At 41.4% G+C, this 19,136-nt stretch overlaps 1 protein-coding gene across 6 annotated transcripts in view; it reads right to left on the minus strand.

The window, feature by feature from the left end:
- Positions 1–1,675: 1,675 nt before the first annotated feature.
- MPZL1 (myelin protein zero like 1) overlaps positions 1,676–19,136 on the minus strand; it is a 28,657-nt gene continuing 11,196 nt past the window's right edge. For 2 of the 6 annotated variants that reach the window (XM_061453924.1, XM_061453923.1), the window contains 4 exons: positions 15,775–15,988; positions 11,112–11,244; positions 7,677–7,782; positions 1,676–2,068 (listed from right to left, as the gene is read on the minus strand). In XM_061453924.1, the coding sequence (XP_061309908.1) occupies positions 1,967–2,068; positions 7,677–7,782; positions 11,112–11,244; positions 15,775–15,988 (555 nt within the window). In that variant the 3' untranslated portion in view covers positions 1,676–1,966. Of the gene's footprint in view, positions 2,069–7,676; positions 7,783–9,469; positions 9,544–10,172; positions 10,305–11,111; positions 11,245–15,774; positions 15,989–19,136 lie in introns of those variants that run through there. The other 4 variants (XM_061453927.1, XM_061453928.1, XM_061453925.1 and 1 more) reach the window with 4 other exon arrangements.

Genomic DNA, 19,136 nt, shown 5'->3' on the forward strand with positions numbered 1-19,136 from the left:
ATTAGGCAACATATTGAGAGCAAGTCAAGGGAGGTGATCCCTTCCCTTCATACCCCACTGGGGAGGCCACACCTGGAGCACTGCATCCAGTTCTGGGTTCTCCAGTACAAGAGATATATGGACTTAACTGCAGCAAGTCCAGTACAGGGCCACAAAGATGCTAAAGAAATTGGGGCATCTTTCATATCAGTAAAGCCTGAGAGAGCTGGGACTGTTCAGCCTGAAGAAGAAAAGACTTAGGGGGACTCTTATCAATGTTTTTAAATACTTGACAGGAGAGAATGAAGAGTACTACTCTTCTCAGTAGTGCTCACTGGCAGGGCAAAAGGCAGTGGACAGAAATTAAAAAAAAAAAAAAAATGGAAAGAAAACAAAAGGAAATTCCACTTGAACACAAGGAAGCACACTTTTTTACAGGTTGCCCAAATCTTCCATCTGTGGAGATACTCAAAACCCAACTGGGCCAAGTGCCGAGCAACCTGCTCTAGCTGACTCTGCATGAGGAGGAAGGGTTTGAATCATATGATCTCCAGAGGCCCACTCCAACCTCAACCACTCTGTGACTGATCCTTTGAAATGAACTGAACTAGGAAATGAATCGGAGAGAAAGGGTTCTGGTGGACAAAACTGAGTATTATTTGCAGCTACAAAAAGAAACAATACCACATTAGGATGCACAAAACAGAAATCCTTCTACTATATGCTACTCTAAGATCTCAGCCAAAATGCCCCTTCTATCTTTGAGCATTAGATTTCAGGATACAAATGGGCCAGCTAAAGAAAGATCCTCTTTAGCACAAGAGGACAGAGATCCTTAGCAATCTACAAGGAATTTAATCTGGAAACAAGAAGCTGGAAAATTACATTCAAGTAGTTGACTTGCAGAGACGAAGGAAATAAACTGCCCTCAGCATCCTTTGTGCAAATACAGGTTACACAAAAACACACATTAAAAAGATTAAAGAGTGCAACCCTAGATTTCCTCCAGAGGTCATTCAGCCTTTACTACAAGGCTTTTAAGAACAGATAAAGCATCTCTAAAGAAGTGACAGTGGAGCTATGAGAGACAGGTGAGGGAGTACTACAGCTTCGATTCCTTAAAGCCCTTTTTCAGATATGAAGTGACAGAGCTTTGAGGAAGAAGCACTGAAAGGTTCAACAGTCTGAAGCAACCACCTACAGCTACAGCTTCCTATCCCTTTAGCTCACTAGCTCGTAAGTTTTCACAGGTAAACTACCATTTCACAAAATTCATTAGATCAACCCTATACCTGTATCTTAAAGGACTGAGCTTGAATAGGTGGGCTCAATATGGAAGTAAACAGTTCTGTGATTTGCGTTACACAGGTCAGGTAGGCCTAAACATTTCCTTCACTTACACTGCTAAGACATACATTTCTGATAGCTAGGAATCACCTTTGGTTTATAGCAACAGTGTCTAGTTTATGTGAGAAGACAGCTTTTACTGAGGATCTGACCAAGGAAAGGTGAATACCCTATATAGATAAAGAACTCTGAATACAAAGAAGATTTCTTCTTTATACTCACCTCAGCTATTAGGCCTTGGGGGGGCAGGGGGGGGGGATAAACAAAAAAAAACCTCTCCAGGTTAGTCTAGACTCTTCAGGAATCTTCCAGTTTCTCCATTAATAATCAATCAAGATAAAAATATTTTAAAATTGTGATGCGAGTTTTCACTTTCTCTCTTGTCACACTAGATTAAAAAAAAAATATTGGCAATTTATAAGCAAAATTCTTACCACATTTCACATGCAACATTGGTCTCACTTCTGTATGATTAAATAGGCTATTTACACACAATACATATATACCTTTCCCTCTGTATGCACATGCATTGGTCCTAGCCTAGGCATCAAAGGCCACATGTGAGTTCTCTGGGTCAAATCTTCTTTAAGCAATTCCAGTCTGAATGTGTGTTTTCCTTTGGATAGCTTAGGATCTCATTTCAGTTCTTCCGAATATCAGCATAGATCACAGACTCCGATTTGTTAATCTTGTCACTGTGCTGTCCTCCGGAGTGATCTAACTGCGCATAAATGACAGGGCCCTGGAAACAGAATGAAAAAGCACAGTCAGTATTTTCAGAATAGGCCATATTGCCTCTTCCTTCTGCAGGGGCTGCAGCAAGACCAAAGCTAAAGCAAGACCACAGAGCTTTTATGACCACTAGCAGCACTTTGAAGCAGGTGGAATGAACCCTCACCTCAAATGAACTCTATTCTGTCACCTTTCTCCTGTCAGGAGCATGCCAAACTGCACTGTTTCCTCCCTTGAACACTGCTACAGCTGCTTGCATCTCACAAAAAGCAAAATCTAGGATTCTTTGTTATGAAAAGCAGCAATTCTTACTGTATCTTACATGGAGCAGATGCACAGCTTAGATGCAGGCCAGATCTTTTTCAAGAGGAACTGTATTACAGATTTACCAGTAGACAGCAGAGTATAATTCCCATACTGCCATTCAAGTCCTGTAAATCCCAGCACAGCTGTACCAAGAGGGAGAGAATAAACCTGCAGCCACCTTACATCACCAGTCACTGGCCAAGCAAGTGATGGGATCAAGACTGACACAGCAATGAGCCAGAAAACACTAAAACGCTGCAGTAATGCAGAACTCTTACCTGACTTCAAGCCAACCCATGTAGTGAGCACCTCCACAGACATACTGGGCAAGCACGGCTACAAACCTTCATTACATTTGCTGGGGTACAGTGGACGACATTACAGCACCATCTCTCAGACATGCTAGCACTTTCCTAAAGCACCACGTCCTCCAAAACACAGCCCTCAGGAAAGCAAACTGCAGCTAATTGAGATGGGCTGAGGACAGGACTGCAGCCTATAAAGAGTTTGTACCCAACAAGAGAGGTGGGTTCTTTATGGAAAGGTCTGACCTGCAGCTCCCATGCTGCATGCCTCAACTGACATGTACACAGCAGAAGGCTGCGACCACCTACCAGGTGACCTCAGCAGAGGCCATACACCCTCATCCAGGAGGCAAAGGGACTGTCCTAGTTGGAAGTAGGGTGATTACAAGGAGAGATCTTTTAGTCTGGTTGCAGCTTTTTTAGCTGTTTGGTATGCTGCCAAATTAGAAAACACTTGTAGGGAATTGACCCAGAAATCCTTTGATGTATCTTTCAAAGCAACTGGGGGCCAGAGATGAAAAGAGACCTTCTACAGAGAAGGTTAAGTCTTTGAATGACCATAGATATGCTTCTGCACAGCTATTTTTCCTCCAACACAACTGGCAAAGCACACACCTTATAAATATCTTGTTCTCTTTCAGAACTAGTTTAAATTCAAATTTTCTTCCTTCCAGGTAAAGTATTTCCCAAGTGATAAAGAGAAGGGAGATGGACAAAAGGATGAAAACTTGCGAGCAGATGTAAAACTCAATATAAATAACACTGAGAAAATGCTCAAAAGACACTGACATCTTAGAAAATTCTGGGTTTCAAGTCTCATTAGAGCCACTTTTTTTTTTTCCTTTTCTTTTTCTGCTGTTGGCCCTCATGTTGTTCTGGTCTCCAGCACTGTATCAGGATTACTTCACTAGTTCCAATTAGAGTGCAGTGTCTATATGAATTTGAAGGCAAAGTTACCCTAATGTTTATCTGTAAGCAGTTCCAGAAGCCTCATCTGCCAGAGGCCATAATGTCACAGGTATGATAAATTCAGCTCAAAAGCACTTCCTATCATTTGCGGGGGGGGGGGGGGAAGCACAACTGCATAAAGTACTCACTATGACATTTCAATTTTTGCCCAAATAATTCTGATAGGTCAATTTTCTACCACAATAGGATCACTCAGGATCAGTATGTTACCACTACTCTAATTTTATGCCAGGTCAACTATAGTCACTCTGCTGCAAGCATGTTAGGTGGTGGTGGAGAGACCTACTGGTGTGATCACCTGATCCAAACCAAGCTATCATTGTCTCAATGTGTTCACTATCAGCTAAATAAGTAGATTAGCTAACACAGAGAAAAGGAGGACAGGTGACTTATTACAGTGCTAAATCTATTTGACTTGTTGCCAGATGATTTTCTAGCCGATCATAATCGGCACCAGGACCATATTTTTTTCCTGCATTTGATTCCTCCAGTGATCTGAATCTTTGTAAAGAGTCTTTTCCGCAAGCTAAAAAAAAAAAAAAACCCACAAACAAAATCAAAACAATATATATACATATATATCTATCTATCTAAAAAGTCAGAACTTTCACCTCAATCTAAAAAAGCTCTTCCTGACTCTTCAGAACCAGAAAACAGACCAGCACTGCCATAGAAACCCCAGCATTTCCCTAAGCCTTACTATTTTTCCATTCAGAACTGAAGGGGAAAGAGTAGCAAGTGTACCAATGCCTTGCTAAGGGTTTGCCAGCAGTCACGAAATGCAAGTGACAGCAAAGGAAAAGGAATTACAAAGTTAGACCATTATGATCTAAAGTATTTTCAAATTTTTCAGATCCTGAAAGATGCTGCAGCTACCACAGATTCCGGCTCCAGGAAATTTATCTGAAATCTGAATCAAGATTCCTCGCATCATGAACAGCTCCTTCACAGGGCCCTGGGGTCCAGTTCAAAGCCTGGAACAAAGCTCAAATATAGCCTGTTCAGGTATGCCTTAAACCAGAAAAAGCAAAGCCAGAGATCTGTACTTAAGTTAATGTAGCTTTAGTGATCCCCAATTCTACACTGACAGACTGACCTGCTCTAGGATCCCTACTCGATACTGCTCTGTGCATCAGGAATGCACTTCTATGTAAGTTACACTTGAAGATTACTGGTCCTTCAGCCTAACCAGAAACAAATACTCAGCTAGTTTGCTTGCTGCAACCTAGATTACTATCTAAACAAGGACACCCATGTGGAAAATACATACAGCTCTTGTCCTTCCTGGAAATGCTTCTCTCACTCATATAAATAACAGTAATGGTAGAATATGAGTCACTACAGAACAATGGCATGGAGAAGAAACACCACAAACAAATTTGACAGGACAGAACAAATTCGACAAGTTTGACAGGCTGAGAAGGAAGCCACAGTGAAAACAAATGGAGTTGATTCAACCAGCTGAACGTTCACAAAACCAGATACACATACTTTCAGCACTCTGGGGCAATACAGAAAGCAAGGTGCACATTTGATAAACTTGTACCCAAAACACACAGGAAGTGCAGCCTCTAGTGCACTTTCAGCTGAAAAGTGACATGGACAAATACTTCATCACTGATTCTTTAACTGATACATAAATAACAAAATGGCTAAAATTCATTTAATAAATTTAATTTAAATGCCACTCTTTTAAGAGTGAACACCTCCATGACTGTTTTTAACTTGCAAAGGCAGATATATTTATATTCACAATTCTTCTCCACCAGTGAAGCCCGAGGCATTCAGTCATTTCCTACACATCCTACCAAGTAAAAGGCTACAGGGAAGTCCACAGTCCTTTACTGTTTGACCACAGGACTGACTGTGTGAACCACTGGTTTAGAACTGCCAGGCAATCCAAGACACAGAAGGGTGCCTGAATCAACAATCCTCCTGCAATAGCTCCTAGGAACTGCCAGGGATCCGAGTATCAGCATTTCACCTACACAACAGCCTGAATATTACAACTAAGTTCTTCATTAACAAGAAATACCAGGTTTTACTTATATGTGGTGCTAGATTTCAAGTATGTTAATTTGCATGATGATATCACCCTTTTAAAAAGAAAAGAGAAAAAAACCAACCAAAAACAAACAAAAAAAAAACCAACAAAACCCAAGAAACCCACCTGAAAAATGGCTTTGAGTTAAAAATATAAGTGTCATCAACTGAAATTTAGTTTCCTTGCTAATTTAAGAAATCTGTTCAAAACCTGATCTACCCTGATTTTATTGTGGATCTCTTTAAATAAAAGTAAATATGCTTACTCACTGTTCTGTAAAGATAGGGCAAATGCTTAACACAAGCTAGAGAAATCACTTGCTGCTACAAATATCTGCCAAGAAAAGAAAATCCAGACAAAGCTCTCTTTGACAGAGATATAAAAAACGATTTAAAACAAACAAACAAAAAAACAACCAACCAACCAAAATACTCAAAAAAAAAAAACCTCAAAAACAACCCCCAAAACCCTAAACTAAAATTGAACAAAGTCATCTGCCATATTTCCTTCAGGAACTTACCCACAGGAAGAGGACTCTGACAAGGAATAAGCAGGCTGAACTGACTACAAACGGCAAAACCACACTGATTCCGAGTTATCTTTACAAAGTTTGGATTTACTCTGACATGTTCCTTACAGCATATTGCGACTCAGAACACTGCAGACACAGAAGGGTGAGAACACGGCAAGTTTTCACACCAAAATGTTACACAGAAGATAGAAGCATTTTTGCTTTCAAGACGTAAGTGGAGAACAGTAAAACTCTGCCTCCACATAGCTCTCAGGCACTTGAATGCACTGCTTCATACTGCGACCGTGATTTGATAAAACAGCTTGGTCTTTTGACCTAGGGAAGTTGACTCCAACAGCTACTGCAACATACACCCCACACATAAATATTTTTTTTTGGAGGGAAAGGAAGGGGAAAGAGGAGGGATCACCTGTCTCATTCACCCATTGTAGAAGCCCTTCCCATGAGGTAAAAAAGGACAAGCTTTATCTAGACCTTATAGGCAGCCAGCTGCTACTAGACCCACTCCAGTCAAAATGTGAACTATTTTTAAATCCTAAAACCTGAGTATCTTGTCTTCATGCTCAGAGAAGAACTGTTCTCTCAAGTCAGTAGGAAACTTTGTAGGCCTACGTGCTAAAACTCTGGAAATACTGCACCTGCCAAGAACAAGATGCATTTCAAAATTGACTGGAAGCCCAACAGAGTAGGGGTTTTGACTCTATCCAGCTCACTGTTAACACTGTACTTTTTTCCTGCAGTGTTAACACATTAACACTCATCTCCACCATGTATTATTTTTGGGGGTGCAAATTAAGAAACTAGGTATTAACTCTGAGGTAGAAACCTGCCAGTTCACACACTACTCTGCAGCCACTTGCTAAGATGTGGCTAATTAAGAAAAAGTCCATTTTGGACTTAAACTCACTCAGGATCCATACTTCCACAGGAAAACTGCTGGGAATAGATAAATCAAGAGGTGAGAAACATCTTAAAAATAGAGAAATCCTGTACACTATTAACAGGTAATCATATACTGTGAGGAATCCCTGTCTGACTCACATTCTCTCCCCTGTGATTTCATTTCCCAGGGGATGTCAAGTCTGGATAAGAGCCACCTCCTTCCTTCAAAGTAAGCAAAACTTTGCTTACAGCAACCACAAGACAAAGCGTAGCCATTTCAAGGCCACAAAAGTTGGGTGGCTCAGTAGAGGAAAGCTCTCAGCAGCAAGAGTCATCTTCAGATTGATCATTGCTAATCAGTGTTTGCACTGTGCTGGTTCATTTCCTTGCAAAGGAAGTACATGCCACAGAGCATGCACCTTTCACAGTAACGAGACAGCAAGTAAACTTCCTTCCCATTACAACCCTAGAACTCTAGAGGCAGCTTTATGGGGTGATTGTACACCCAGTAGCTAATGCTGTCTCTGCATTAAATAGCTATCCCACTGCCCACTCATCTTCCTTGCAGGGAGGAGTTTACCTGGTGTGATCTGGCGGGCACGCTGTTTACCAGACCCTCTGTGTCAGAGGGCGACTTCTGCGAAGCCTGCTTAACCGGTGACATCAAGCTCTCAGATGTACTGCAGCTGACGATGTGCCAGAGCAGAGTTTGCACGACAATGTTCAAGAGGCACACAAAAGAAATGAAACAAAACAAAACAAACAAAAAAAAGAACAAAAACAAAAAATGAGTGATGGCCAGGAGAACGTGGCATATTATGCCAAAGCAAAAATGAACAGAATGGATTCTGAAATAAACACATACAATTTTCCATCTCTCCCCAGGCAATTCTCTAGCCTTCCTCCCATAGTCCCACTGGTAAGCAACAAGAAGAAACAACTATTAACACAGGACAGCAGCTCCTCCAACCCCCCTGTTCCCTAGATATTCCTATTCAACCAAACCAATGTCTAAACTCACATGTTTTCCTTACTGAGGCTTCAGTGGTAAACAGCAGTTATTTTCTGACTATAAGCTAAGTAATCCCAGTCATTGAGGCAAGTATTACATGAGTGCTACAGTTAAAAGTGAACACTTGCCAGAACCACCAGCTCTCCATACTTCCTACCAAACTCCACATTAGCTTCCTTCGTTTTGGTTAGGAGCTTCCTTGGTTTTGGTTAGGCTACGATACCAAAATAACTCTGCCCACTCACAACAGACACAAGTCTCTGGAGCAGCTACTTTAAGAATCACACATTATGTCATTTAGGCAAGGTGCCCTGATACAGCTACCTGGATATCTAATCAGGCAAATCTTGGTTTTCAAACAAGAAAACTGGTGAGAACCAACATCCCTAAAAGAAGGTTGCCAGTTTTCACTCTCTGTTCACTTTTCTTCACCTGCTTAAAGCGGGACTGAAAACAAGACTTTAACAGACGGATAAATGAATACCACAGAGCTAAGTATATGAGCAAATGCCCTTAAACTTACTGTTAGTAGCTACTGGGCAATACAATAATGTGTCTCTAAATGCGAGGCTTACCCCTTTGTACCCAAGCACCCAGGAAACAAAGCCTCCTTAACAGCACACAGGAATTCCTCTTGGTACCACAGCCCTCTGACCACTGGGCATCTTTTTCCCCCAGTCTTTGTAGACAGATGGTGTACAAAGCAAGTACAGAAGCAAACAAGGACAGTGATTTAGCAGACCACCTCCTCACACAGCAGTACTTTTTTTATCCTTTGGTAAGTCTAACCACAGAAGACTTAGCTCCAGCTTACATGCAGCAGAGTAAGGTGAAAAAGGTATGTTGCCCTGGCCTTCACAGCAAGGGGGCTTCTACAGCCTCAGAGACAAAGCAGCTGTTCTGTTACCGAAATGATGTAATTATGAACTGTTTGCTTTATTCACCAAATTCCTCAGAACTATACTAGCTAAAAGGCATAACTCAGGTTTGAGCAATTAATGCACTTAAACCACTGCAAGTTTTCAAGCACCAGAGCTGTCTGTGCCAGAAAAACACTTACGAGGGATTTACTTCTACTTTTGACACAGAAAGGGCTCTGAAATTCCTGTGCTTTAGCCAAGTTCACTGTTGGAAGACACGGAGGGACACCATCTGGGTAAGCAGCAATCCCCTCCCGGTTAGATATGAGACAATGAAACCCAAGCACTCAGTGAAATGCACCATCCCTTTGCCAACAGACTCCAGCACAAATTACAGTGAAGTTATGTTAATAGAGAGCTAGCTGGTTAGTCAGCAAAGGAAGAGGAAATGTGTACACATACACACAGGTATTAACAGCAACCACCAACTTGATTAGTTACCATAGTGTCTAGTAGGACTGGAAGAGAAGACCCAGCCCTGCTACATTCCCAATCTGGCGTCTATATCAGGATCTCTGTAAGAAGAGGGAGGTAAGCAGGATCCGATCCCAGCACACCAATGCAGAAAGAAAAAACAAAAAAAAAAAAACACCAAAGTCAGAGCATGAATGGAGACTGTGACCATGCACGGGTTCCAGATGCCACACAGTGCCCCAGTCCACCTCAGTTCAAGGTAGAATGGTTATCTCGGAGTAAGTGCATCTCACTGCCACCACCACCACATAATGGGTTAGCATCGTGTAGAAGACAGTCTGTAAGTCTGAAGGGGGTCACAGCACATTTGGTTTCTCTTTACACGTCATGCAGAGCTGGCATGGTCAGTGAAAGCAGTATTTAAACCTCAGCAATTACTTTCCCAATAGAGTAGTTAAATCTACTACAAGAAATTACAGTGCATAAACTACTGCTCCCTGCTCAGCACCAGCATGTGTCCTTCATCAGGAAGGCACTGGAGAGCAGGTCACTGGGAACAAGGTAAGCGGATCACCACACACGCTGCTGGTGCATGACAGTGCAGGCTTCTTTTCAGTTCATAGGGGAGGGACACATGCAGAAAGGGAAAACCAGGCTTTCCACACAATTTGGAGCACACACAGCTGCATTTACTATATTTAGCCTTAACACAGGGCAACAGCCAATTCACCTTCTCTAAGATGTCCAACTGGGAAAAGGACAGGGCAAAGTTTAATTTAAAAATCCCCACAAGTTTATTTTTGAGTTATTTTCTTTTATCCCAAAGGCAACCCAAAGAACCTGCAGCAAGCTGGAGCATTTGCTGGGGAAAGAACAGAAGAAAGTTAGAAGTTTGGGGTTTGTTTCTAAGACTACATGCATAATTTTCATTCTTTCTTATAGAAGTAAATTACCAGCTAATTAGAGAGGAGAAAAAAGGAAATGCCTCTCACACTAGCACCAAGGTCCACCACCACAGGACTAGAGTCTGCCTGGGGTAGTTCTTGTTGCTTTTTATATGCCACATCAAAGACTTGTGCACTTCACCTTGGAGTTAATTCTAACACTAAAAACCTTGCAATGATGGTTAATAAGAAACAGGCAGTGAATGAGAATGGATGCAGAGTGGCTACTCCTTTCTTACTTTGAATAGTGGTGATGAGTGGGGTTTTGGCAAGTACACTACAGGCTCAGGAGCCAAACACTGGTACCTGAAACAGATTGTCTCCATCTCAACACAGAGCATTCCTCAAAAGCATTTCACATGTGGCACCTTTACTTCAGGGGTGGGGAGGGGCAGGTGAAGCAGGGGTGCAGGGAAAGGAAAGGAAACAGACCAATGCTAGGGGATCTTAGATTAAATGTTCTTAGGGCATATATGCTTGTGGCTGGGGATCAACTCCAATATTTAGTGATTTTCAGGTGCAACTCATGGTCAGTACGTCTTTTCAAGCACAATACAAAGATAATCAGTATAGGCAGATGACCAGTATTCCACATGCCCATACCCTATCTCTAGCCACGGTTGCCAAGACTTGGCTTGAAACAACTCCTACCCCCCTCTAAACCTTCCCTTTGATCTTGCTGATGTTCCTCACATTATCCACAGGTGAGGAGGGAGACCTCTTACCCAGAGTATTGTTTTTTAGAGTTGTTCTTTCTGATGACAAGACACACGACAATAGAGATGAGCGGTGAGACACCTGTAACCGTACCGATGACTATCCCTGCCACCATGGCAATGGGGAACGCAGGCAGGCTGTCTGGGGAGAGAAGGGAGAAAACATTCAGCTCTTTCGTATTCCCTGATTAACAGAAGTGCAAACCACAAATGCTCTTGACCTTGGATTCATTTCGAGCAGAAGACACTAATGTAACATCCAGGAATTATAACATGCAGCCTAAGTGGCAGTGATAGCAGGCAGCCAGAAGAATAATGTATGAACAGAGCACACACCAAGAGTGTTCTTAATGTCACTGTCCTTCAGCAGAGAGCTTATGTTCAACCAAGAGTTTTACATGTTGGGGAACACAAGTGACAATGAGGACAACCCGGTCTCATTTTGTATCTGAAGGGGAAAGAAGAAAGTTACATTCATCTGGCAATTCACAGCAAACTCAACAGGAGAAAGCAAGCACACCTGAAAGCAGATTTGGACATAGCGCATCGCTAACCAACTAAGAATGCGGAAAGCTGCGTGTTCTCTGGGTAGCATGCAGCAGACAGCCTAGTTGCTACCCATAGATTACTCTTAAAGAGTATTTATACAAGATTCTGGTTTCTCAAAAACATCTCTATACATTTTTATAGAGTCATTCTTTCCCCTCTTAAGTTAGGATCATGGTATAATAATAGAAATATGTTTACAGGAACACAACATTGCTTTACTCATGTTCTCCCCACTACAATATTGGGGAAGGGAGCAGCCAGAAATCAGAGCAGTCAATCAGAGAATGAGTATAAAAGACTCACAAGATAAAGAATACACAGACTACCATCATAGCTTTTCCTAGTAAAAAACGAAGTCCTTCCCCTTGCATTGTATTTAATGACATCTTACATAGAAAAATCTTTCTCGGATACCTGCCTCTGATCATCATAGAATCTCTGAGATTGGAAGGGACATCTTGAAATTGTCTAGCCCAACCCCCCTGCTCAAGCAGGGTCAGCTAGCACAGTTTGCTCAATATTCTGTCCAGTTTGTTTTTTTACTATCTTCAAGTATGGGAGACTCTTTGGGCAACCTATTCAAGTGTTTAACCACAGTAAAAATTTGTTTTTCCATGTTAAGACAGAATTTTCTGTGTTCAGTTTACACCCACTGTCTCTTGTCCTTTCACTAGGCATCACTGAAGAGCCTCCTTCAATCATCTTTAGATCCTACCAACATACATAAATACCTGGTGAGAGCATCCCCCTGAGTCTTCTCTTCTACAGGCTAGGCAACCCCAGCTCTCTCAGCTTCTCCTCACATGAAAGGTGGTCTAGTCATCTCAGTTGCCCTTTGCTGGACTTCTTCCAGTATGAACCACAGGCCATACTTACATTATACAGTGCAGTCTGCAGATCAAGCCCATCTGACATACTTATTTAGGAGGGAGCAGCACAACACAGTACCCTGAAGCAGGGGCCATCAAACTAAGATAACAGTGTTTGCATTCAGTATTGTTCATTTTGAGTTCAGTGACTTAAGGGCTACCTGATCTCTACCTGTTTCACTGATCATACCATTACCTGGCCAAATAACACATCAACAGCTTTCCTAGCTCTCCAGTTCATTACACTCTAATGCCAGTTCATTACAACACAGTAACTCTGAGTAAGAAATTAAAGATGAAGACATGAGTGTCACAATTTAGAGGAAGATATCCCTTCTTTCCAGAGCCTTTTGGCAGTCTTCCGAAAGGTTCTAGAAAGATCCATCTGCTATTAGAGAAGAGCATCTTACAAAAGGTAATACTTTTCAGGTACCTAAGACTGAGATTGGTTTTGAGCTGCATGCAAAGATAAACCTATTTTGAGGCATATAAGAAGTAAGAGTTCCCTAGGTTCTGTGCTTTTCCACCTTCCCAAGGGCAGGGACAACTGTCTACAAAAGCATCAAAATAGGCATTTCTGCGAGCAGATTAACTGTTGCCTTGCACACATGAAAAAGAACCACACACACTTTTTCAGTGCAAGAAAGGAAGCAGCAATCCAAAACTATAGCACAGAGTGCCTATAGTTTTGCGCAGAAAGATCCAAAACTACAGTGCAGAGTGCCTATAGTTTTGCGCTGAAAGTGCTGAAAGAGGGATATTCAAAATTTTACAGCTTTACCATTTCTTTGACTCAGGGCTCTTTTAGTTGGTTAATTTGAGTCAAGGACAGCAGTTATGTTCTTGACAGAGGTTTTTAAGACTGCATAAGAGATGCAACTGTTTGCAAGTGAAGCCAGAGTCTGGCTTTATTGCCTCTCAGAACACAGTCCAACAGAGAACATAGAAAAGTTCACACAATTTCATGACCACACAGTTCAGCTAAAGAATGCCCCCCCCCCCCCCCCCTATTTCCACAGTTACACTAGTTTCTCCTAAGTACTTGCAGAGCAGCCAATGACTTCATTGTAACAGATGATCCCAGCTAGCTAACCAAACACCAGCTCTGAAAGCTAACATTTAAGTTAATAGCTTAATCTAGGCCAAAAATTCAGCCTTTCAAGGAACACTTTTTACTAAGCACCACCATAATTCAAAGCAACTTCCATTTTCACTGAAAATGTGTTAGTATCAGTTTTACGAAATAGGCAGGAAACTGAAGGTTTTCATTGTTGCCGAGTACAAAGATTGTCATACAACAATTCCAATTTTTCCCCCTGGAAGAGTTCAAAGATGGATTACCTCCAGATAACACAAGCTGTCCTGAACACAGTAAGTAGCTTCCTATTACAAGTAGTGGTAGCCTACTTGTAATGTAAGGTCTTGGAATTCCCTACAATTTTCTGTCATTTAAGCTTTGAACAGTAGTGCTTTTCAGATTCAAATGCACTACTGAAAGAACAGTCTTGCTTCTCATCTCTATCAGTAGGATTCTTCCAATGTAGCTGATGGATCTGTTTGTGCAAACACTACGTAGATACTGCAGGGCACATCAGCTGAGTTAACTCGACTTGGCAATTTTAAACAGTTAAGCCAACCTGGAAGTTACTAGATGTTTAATTTAAACTCTGAGGCTAACTAAGCTTCTATGAATAACTTAAAAGTATAAAGCACGTATGTAGCTTTGAACAGTTTACAACGCTAGATATATGATTCAGAACAGTTAAAAAAAAAAAAAACAAGAAGAGTCAGCATGTATTTATTTCAACCAAAAAAAAATTTCTCCATCTCAGTTCAGGGTAAGTTGGTGAGTTATGACCTACTATAAGAGCAGTGGGTTTGGGTAAGAGAGAATGCAAGACAGCATTACAGCTATTGCTTGAAAACCTATTTTCAAGGTCTTCCTAAGAAGTTGAAAATATTTGTTGCAGCATTTTTCTAATGACAAGAAGTATTGCCAAATACATGGTTCCCTTCAGAAACAGTGAGGTTCTCTTGTCCAGATGCTCCATCTATGGGGAAGCCAGCATGCAAATCTGTTGGAAAAAAACACCTGAATTAGTGTACTGAAGTCAGTCTTCATCTGCTTAAACTGGGTTAAAATCTGAAGAGGCTTTGCCAAGACAGCCTGACTGCCAAACCAGCAGTTGCTTTACTGCTTCCTCATAGAGACTATCAGTACATTGTAAGAAAATAAACTGACCCTATTTTATACAGGCTTCAGACTTCTAAGAAACAGAAAGTTCTAAGTGATGGACCTCTGGAGGTCCATTCAACTCAAATTGCCCTGCGAACATCAAGAGTAGACCTTGCCTACCCAAGTACATAGAATGACTTCACGAGCAGAGGTACACACCTGTTATAGCAGCACTATAATTCTGATCAGAGGATACATGTAGGTATCTTCCCATACATATTTAAATGGAATGGCTGTATCAGCACTGCCATTCATGAATTCAACCTTTATTCTTCTCCTTCTTAATTATAAATTTGGAAATCTGATCACTGTAAAAACTGTTTCATTGTAGGAACAGCCACACTTTGGCTGACCTCCAGCTTAGCTAGAACAATCAAATGTTTTGCATGGCCAAGGGAAATGAAGAGCCAAATTTATATACAGAGTATAAGTGCTCTTGAACTGTGATCATCGTTACCAAATGCTAACCAGAAGCCTTAAATGACTGCAAAAAGCCGACCCTTGCAGATTGTAAAGGTTACCATGGATACAGTAAGAACATCCAAGTAAGAAACCTGTTGCAACATGCAACACAAACACTTTTCCATGGAAGATAGTAGCATTTCACTGTCAGTATGCGTTTGGGCCACTTTTTCCAGTGGATGGGTTCCAAAAAGAAAAGTCTGCCACTCTCTCTCCTTGCTCCCTAGATTTCAAAGGTCATCCTAACCCTTGATACAAAAAAAAAATTCACAGGACTCTGAAATGAGAAAACAGGTTTTCATCAAGGCTCCCACCAGCTAATACTTGTTAAATGCACAGGAATTAGAGGGTATAGAGGAAGAGGGTATGACATTCATTTTTTTTTAACCACCTGAGAGAATATCAGTTCTATTATTAGGGCTTGGAAGAAGTGAATTAAAAAAATAGTTGTTCCCTCCAGGCTACTCCCCCACCAACAAGAGAAGTGATATAGATTCAGAGTGGAGGGAAAGGAAGGGGAAGGAAAAAAAAAAAAAAAATTATACAGGGTGAATACCTTTCTCCACAACTCTAACTCTGATTTCTCCTGGTTTGACAACGATGTCAGGTGGGTTCTTGACATCACAAATATAAGTGCCGTTGTCCCGGAACTGCATGTTTGATATACTGATAGAAGCATCTTTCTTGTTAAGATCTCCAGCCCACGTGATCCTGTCTTTAAATGGTATGTCCTTTCCAGGGTATGGCTTCCCATTAAAGTAATAGAAAAACTGTAGTCAAGGGAATGGAGAGACAAAAACAATCTAGTTAGAGATCACCAAGCTACCGTGCTTCTCACACTATTGCAGCATTTTCCCAGAATCCACTGTACTGTACACAGTTAGCGTTCTAGGTTTTCTTTTTCTTCCAGCCTCACCACTTTAGTTTGGCTTGCTGCCTTTTGATCACATAACTATGCTATATGGCTTATATCCCAATCACACTACCAGAGCAGACTGCAAGTTTCAGTTTTCTGTTGTTTTGTTGTTTTTTGTTGGTTTTTTTTTTTCTGTGGTTGTATTGTTTGGGGTTTTTTTTTTTCCACTGTTTTGGGGGATACAGATTTTCATAGACAAGGAGGTGGGGGAAAGAGAAAACAGCTGTTAACCTGGGAATAATTAAAGGATAGAACAGTCCTGGATCACAGCCATCTGTCTTATAGGCACAAGAAGCCTTCTGCATTCTAGTAGGAAAAGAATACCAGGTTTCCTATCTCATATTTTGATGTGTGTTACTTGCAACTACAGCACAGCTAAGCTAACATGCAACACCCTCCTTCCCTCCACCCCTAAAATAAAAATTCCATGAGTAATTTAAAGCATACCTAGCTGTTTCCAGTCCATCGCAGAAATTAAATATAACTGATGCCCAGGTTTTAGGTGACTACATTGCACATTGGCCCTGCGCTCCCTAGACATGCCCAAAAATCCTTGAAGAATGAACTTATTTAATACAGCATGAGGAGAAACTGCATACTTCCTCCCTATACCTGACCAAAATTGGAATTTACAGCAGTGGAAGTACACAGGACCTCTACAGGACAATTCTGCTTTCAAAGATACGGGATGTTTGAACACTGGCCATCATGCTAAGAGAGGGATCAGGGCTGTATTTCAGGAGCACATTCATTCTTAATTTCACATTCTGAAAGAGAGCAAGACAAACAACTCAACCAAGAATCAACTTGAACTCTCTTCAGTTCAGTCTCCAGAGCATGGTTAAAGATGTTTAATATTCCAGGTTCCTCTTTCTACAGCCTTCTTTACAGTCACTCTGCCACAGAATAGGCAGGCTACAAGCTAGTCCTCTTTCCATTCAAGTCATCTCCTGTGTCTTTTCCTGTTCCCTCCCTTGATCTGAGGCTTGTCGCTCCAACATCCTCTCTCTCAGACCTGCATTCTGATTATCAAGGCCTGATCATTACGAAGCACAAACATTATCCAGATCAGGTATGTGCTGCAGTCAATCTGACACTTACTCATTGTCTACAGATACCATAAATCCAATAAACTATCTCATCTGGTAGGAAGTCTGCTAGCACACAGTCATCTGTCAATATTGTGGAAGAAATCTGCATCAGTCTGCAGCATTTACAGCTGGATTATGAACTTAAGCACAGAGGTACTGCATTACCACACCCCTGTGCATGGGGGGAATCATCCAACTGGAAGTCTAGAAGGTAAGAGGCAGATTCCTCAGTTGTCTAGGCATACTCACAGGCGGGAGGAGAAATCACAAAGTAAAATATGCCCTGAAACACAAGCCTACTGACTCAAGCCACTCCATTGTGTATGATTAAGTGATTTAACCTGAGACTTCTTTTGAAACCTAAAGCTGATGGGTTTAGACTGGTTTAAACCAACTGTGAAACTCTGCTGTCATCAGACATTTCATTCATGCAGAGATGTCTCTATAACTGGGCATGTGGAAGGGGACAAGCTGGGGAAGCTTTCAGTCAGGTCAGCCTCATCACATGCCAACAAGATTTGACGGTGCCAATTCTAAAGAGGCAGAGGACCACCCTTTCCCAAAGACACATGGACCTAGCTCAGACATAAGCTGATAATGAGACTAGTCTTTCAAATTAATGCCCACCAAGCCATTTAAATGACATGACTTGGGTTCATTTAGAAAAAAAAAAAAAGAATAAAAATCTTCCCTCTATATCTCTATACCTCCCCCAGGCCTTCAAAAGGAACAGAGTATGAATATCAGATCATCCTGGGTCACTTCTGCACAAAGATAATTTGCTTTTCTCTCTGCTGTGCTGATAACTACATCCAGGTAGAACGTTTAAATTGACTTCACCTCAAAAAAAAAAAAAAGTTATGTCCTAAAGTTGTATTTCTACAATAAGGGGTTTGGACAGTGATGCAGACAGAAAAGAGCAAGACATGATATATGGTGGATATTTCTGTGAGGAGCAAAACATACGAACAGATACAAGCAGGAAAGACACCCTAATTCCTTAAGTTTTTGTCCAGCTACTGCTTTGGCTTCCCAAAAAGAAGAGATCCCTTTTCAAAACTAAGTATTTATTCACCAGGAGTTCAGAAGCTGATTTTTCAGAGCAATACATATTGAGCAAGATGCTCAGAGACTGTTTTGGATTATCCCTGTTCTGAGCATTGAAGGGCTCCTAGACTTTAAATGGTCTCATTGGAGACCATCACTAACAGGCTGAGCAACCTGCTGTCCCCGCATCTTCCCTGCTGCCCCAGAGATCCTTGTTTTGCTTCCTCTAAATTCTCACTCAGGGCAAGAAATAACAGGGAAGCAGAAGTGTCAGAGAGACACTGTCAGATTCAGAAGTGTACAGCTTATGTGGAAGAGGAAAACAGCTAAAAATCTACTAAAGCCACTTCTTTGAAGGTTTACACCCAAAGGATCTGAACACACTTGGGCTCAACATACAGGAAATGAGTGATGGCAATTACTATTACCTTAAGCTTCTTGCTAGTCTGGTCTTTTACTTGTCAAACAACTAAAATAACTAAAATACAAAGATGAATTGCCTACTGAATTGAGCAATTCAATTTGGTTCTGAAACCAGGGAGACTGGTCTCATTTCACACCCTTTTAAATAGAGGCTATACAGTGCACAAGCATGGCAGGGGGGATGGAACTTAAGGCCCTTTCCAACTCTAACTATTCTATGATTCTATGCACAACACACAATGTAACACTGTAGTACTGGTAACTCAAATTCTGCGGCCACTATCATTCAGTGCACAGCTCCACAACTCACTTCAAATGCAAGTGGGTATGACTGATTGATGGCTTGGCTTCGTGAACGAAGATTTGGGAAGGGCTTTACCCACACTTACTACAAGCGTGATGAGGACTAAAAGGGCAATGTGGGATAGGCAAATCAGGTTG

This window comes from Pezoporus flaviventris, unplaced genomic scaffold (genome assembly GCF_033815535.1).
Source record: "Pezoporus flaviventris isolate CSIRO_AGI_PZ_B2104156 unplaced genomic scaffold, CSIRO_AGI_Pfla_v1 ptg000015l, whole genome shotgun sequence".
NCBI lineage: Eukaryota > Metazoa > Chordata > Aves > Psittaciformes > Psittacidae > Pezoporus > Pezoporus flaviventris.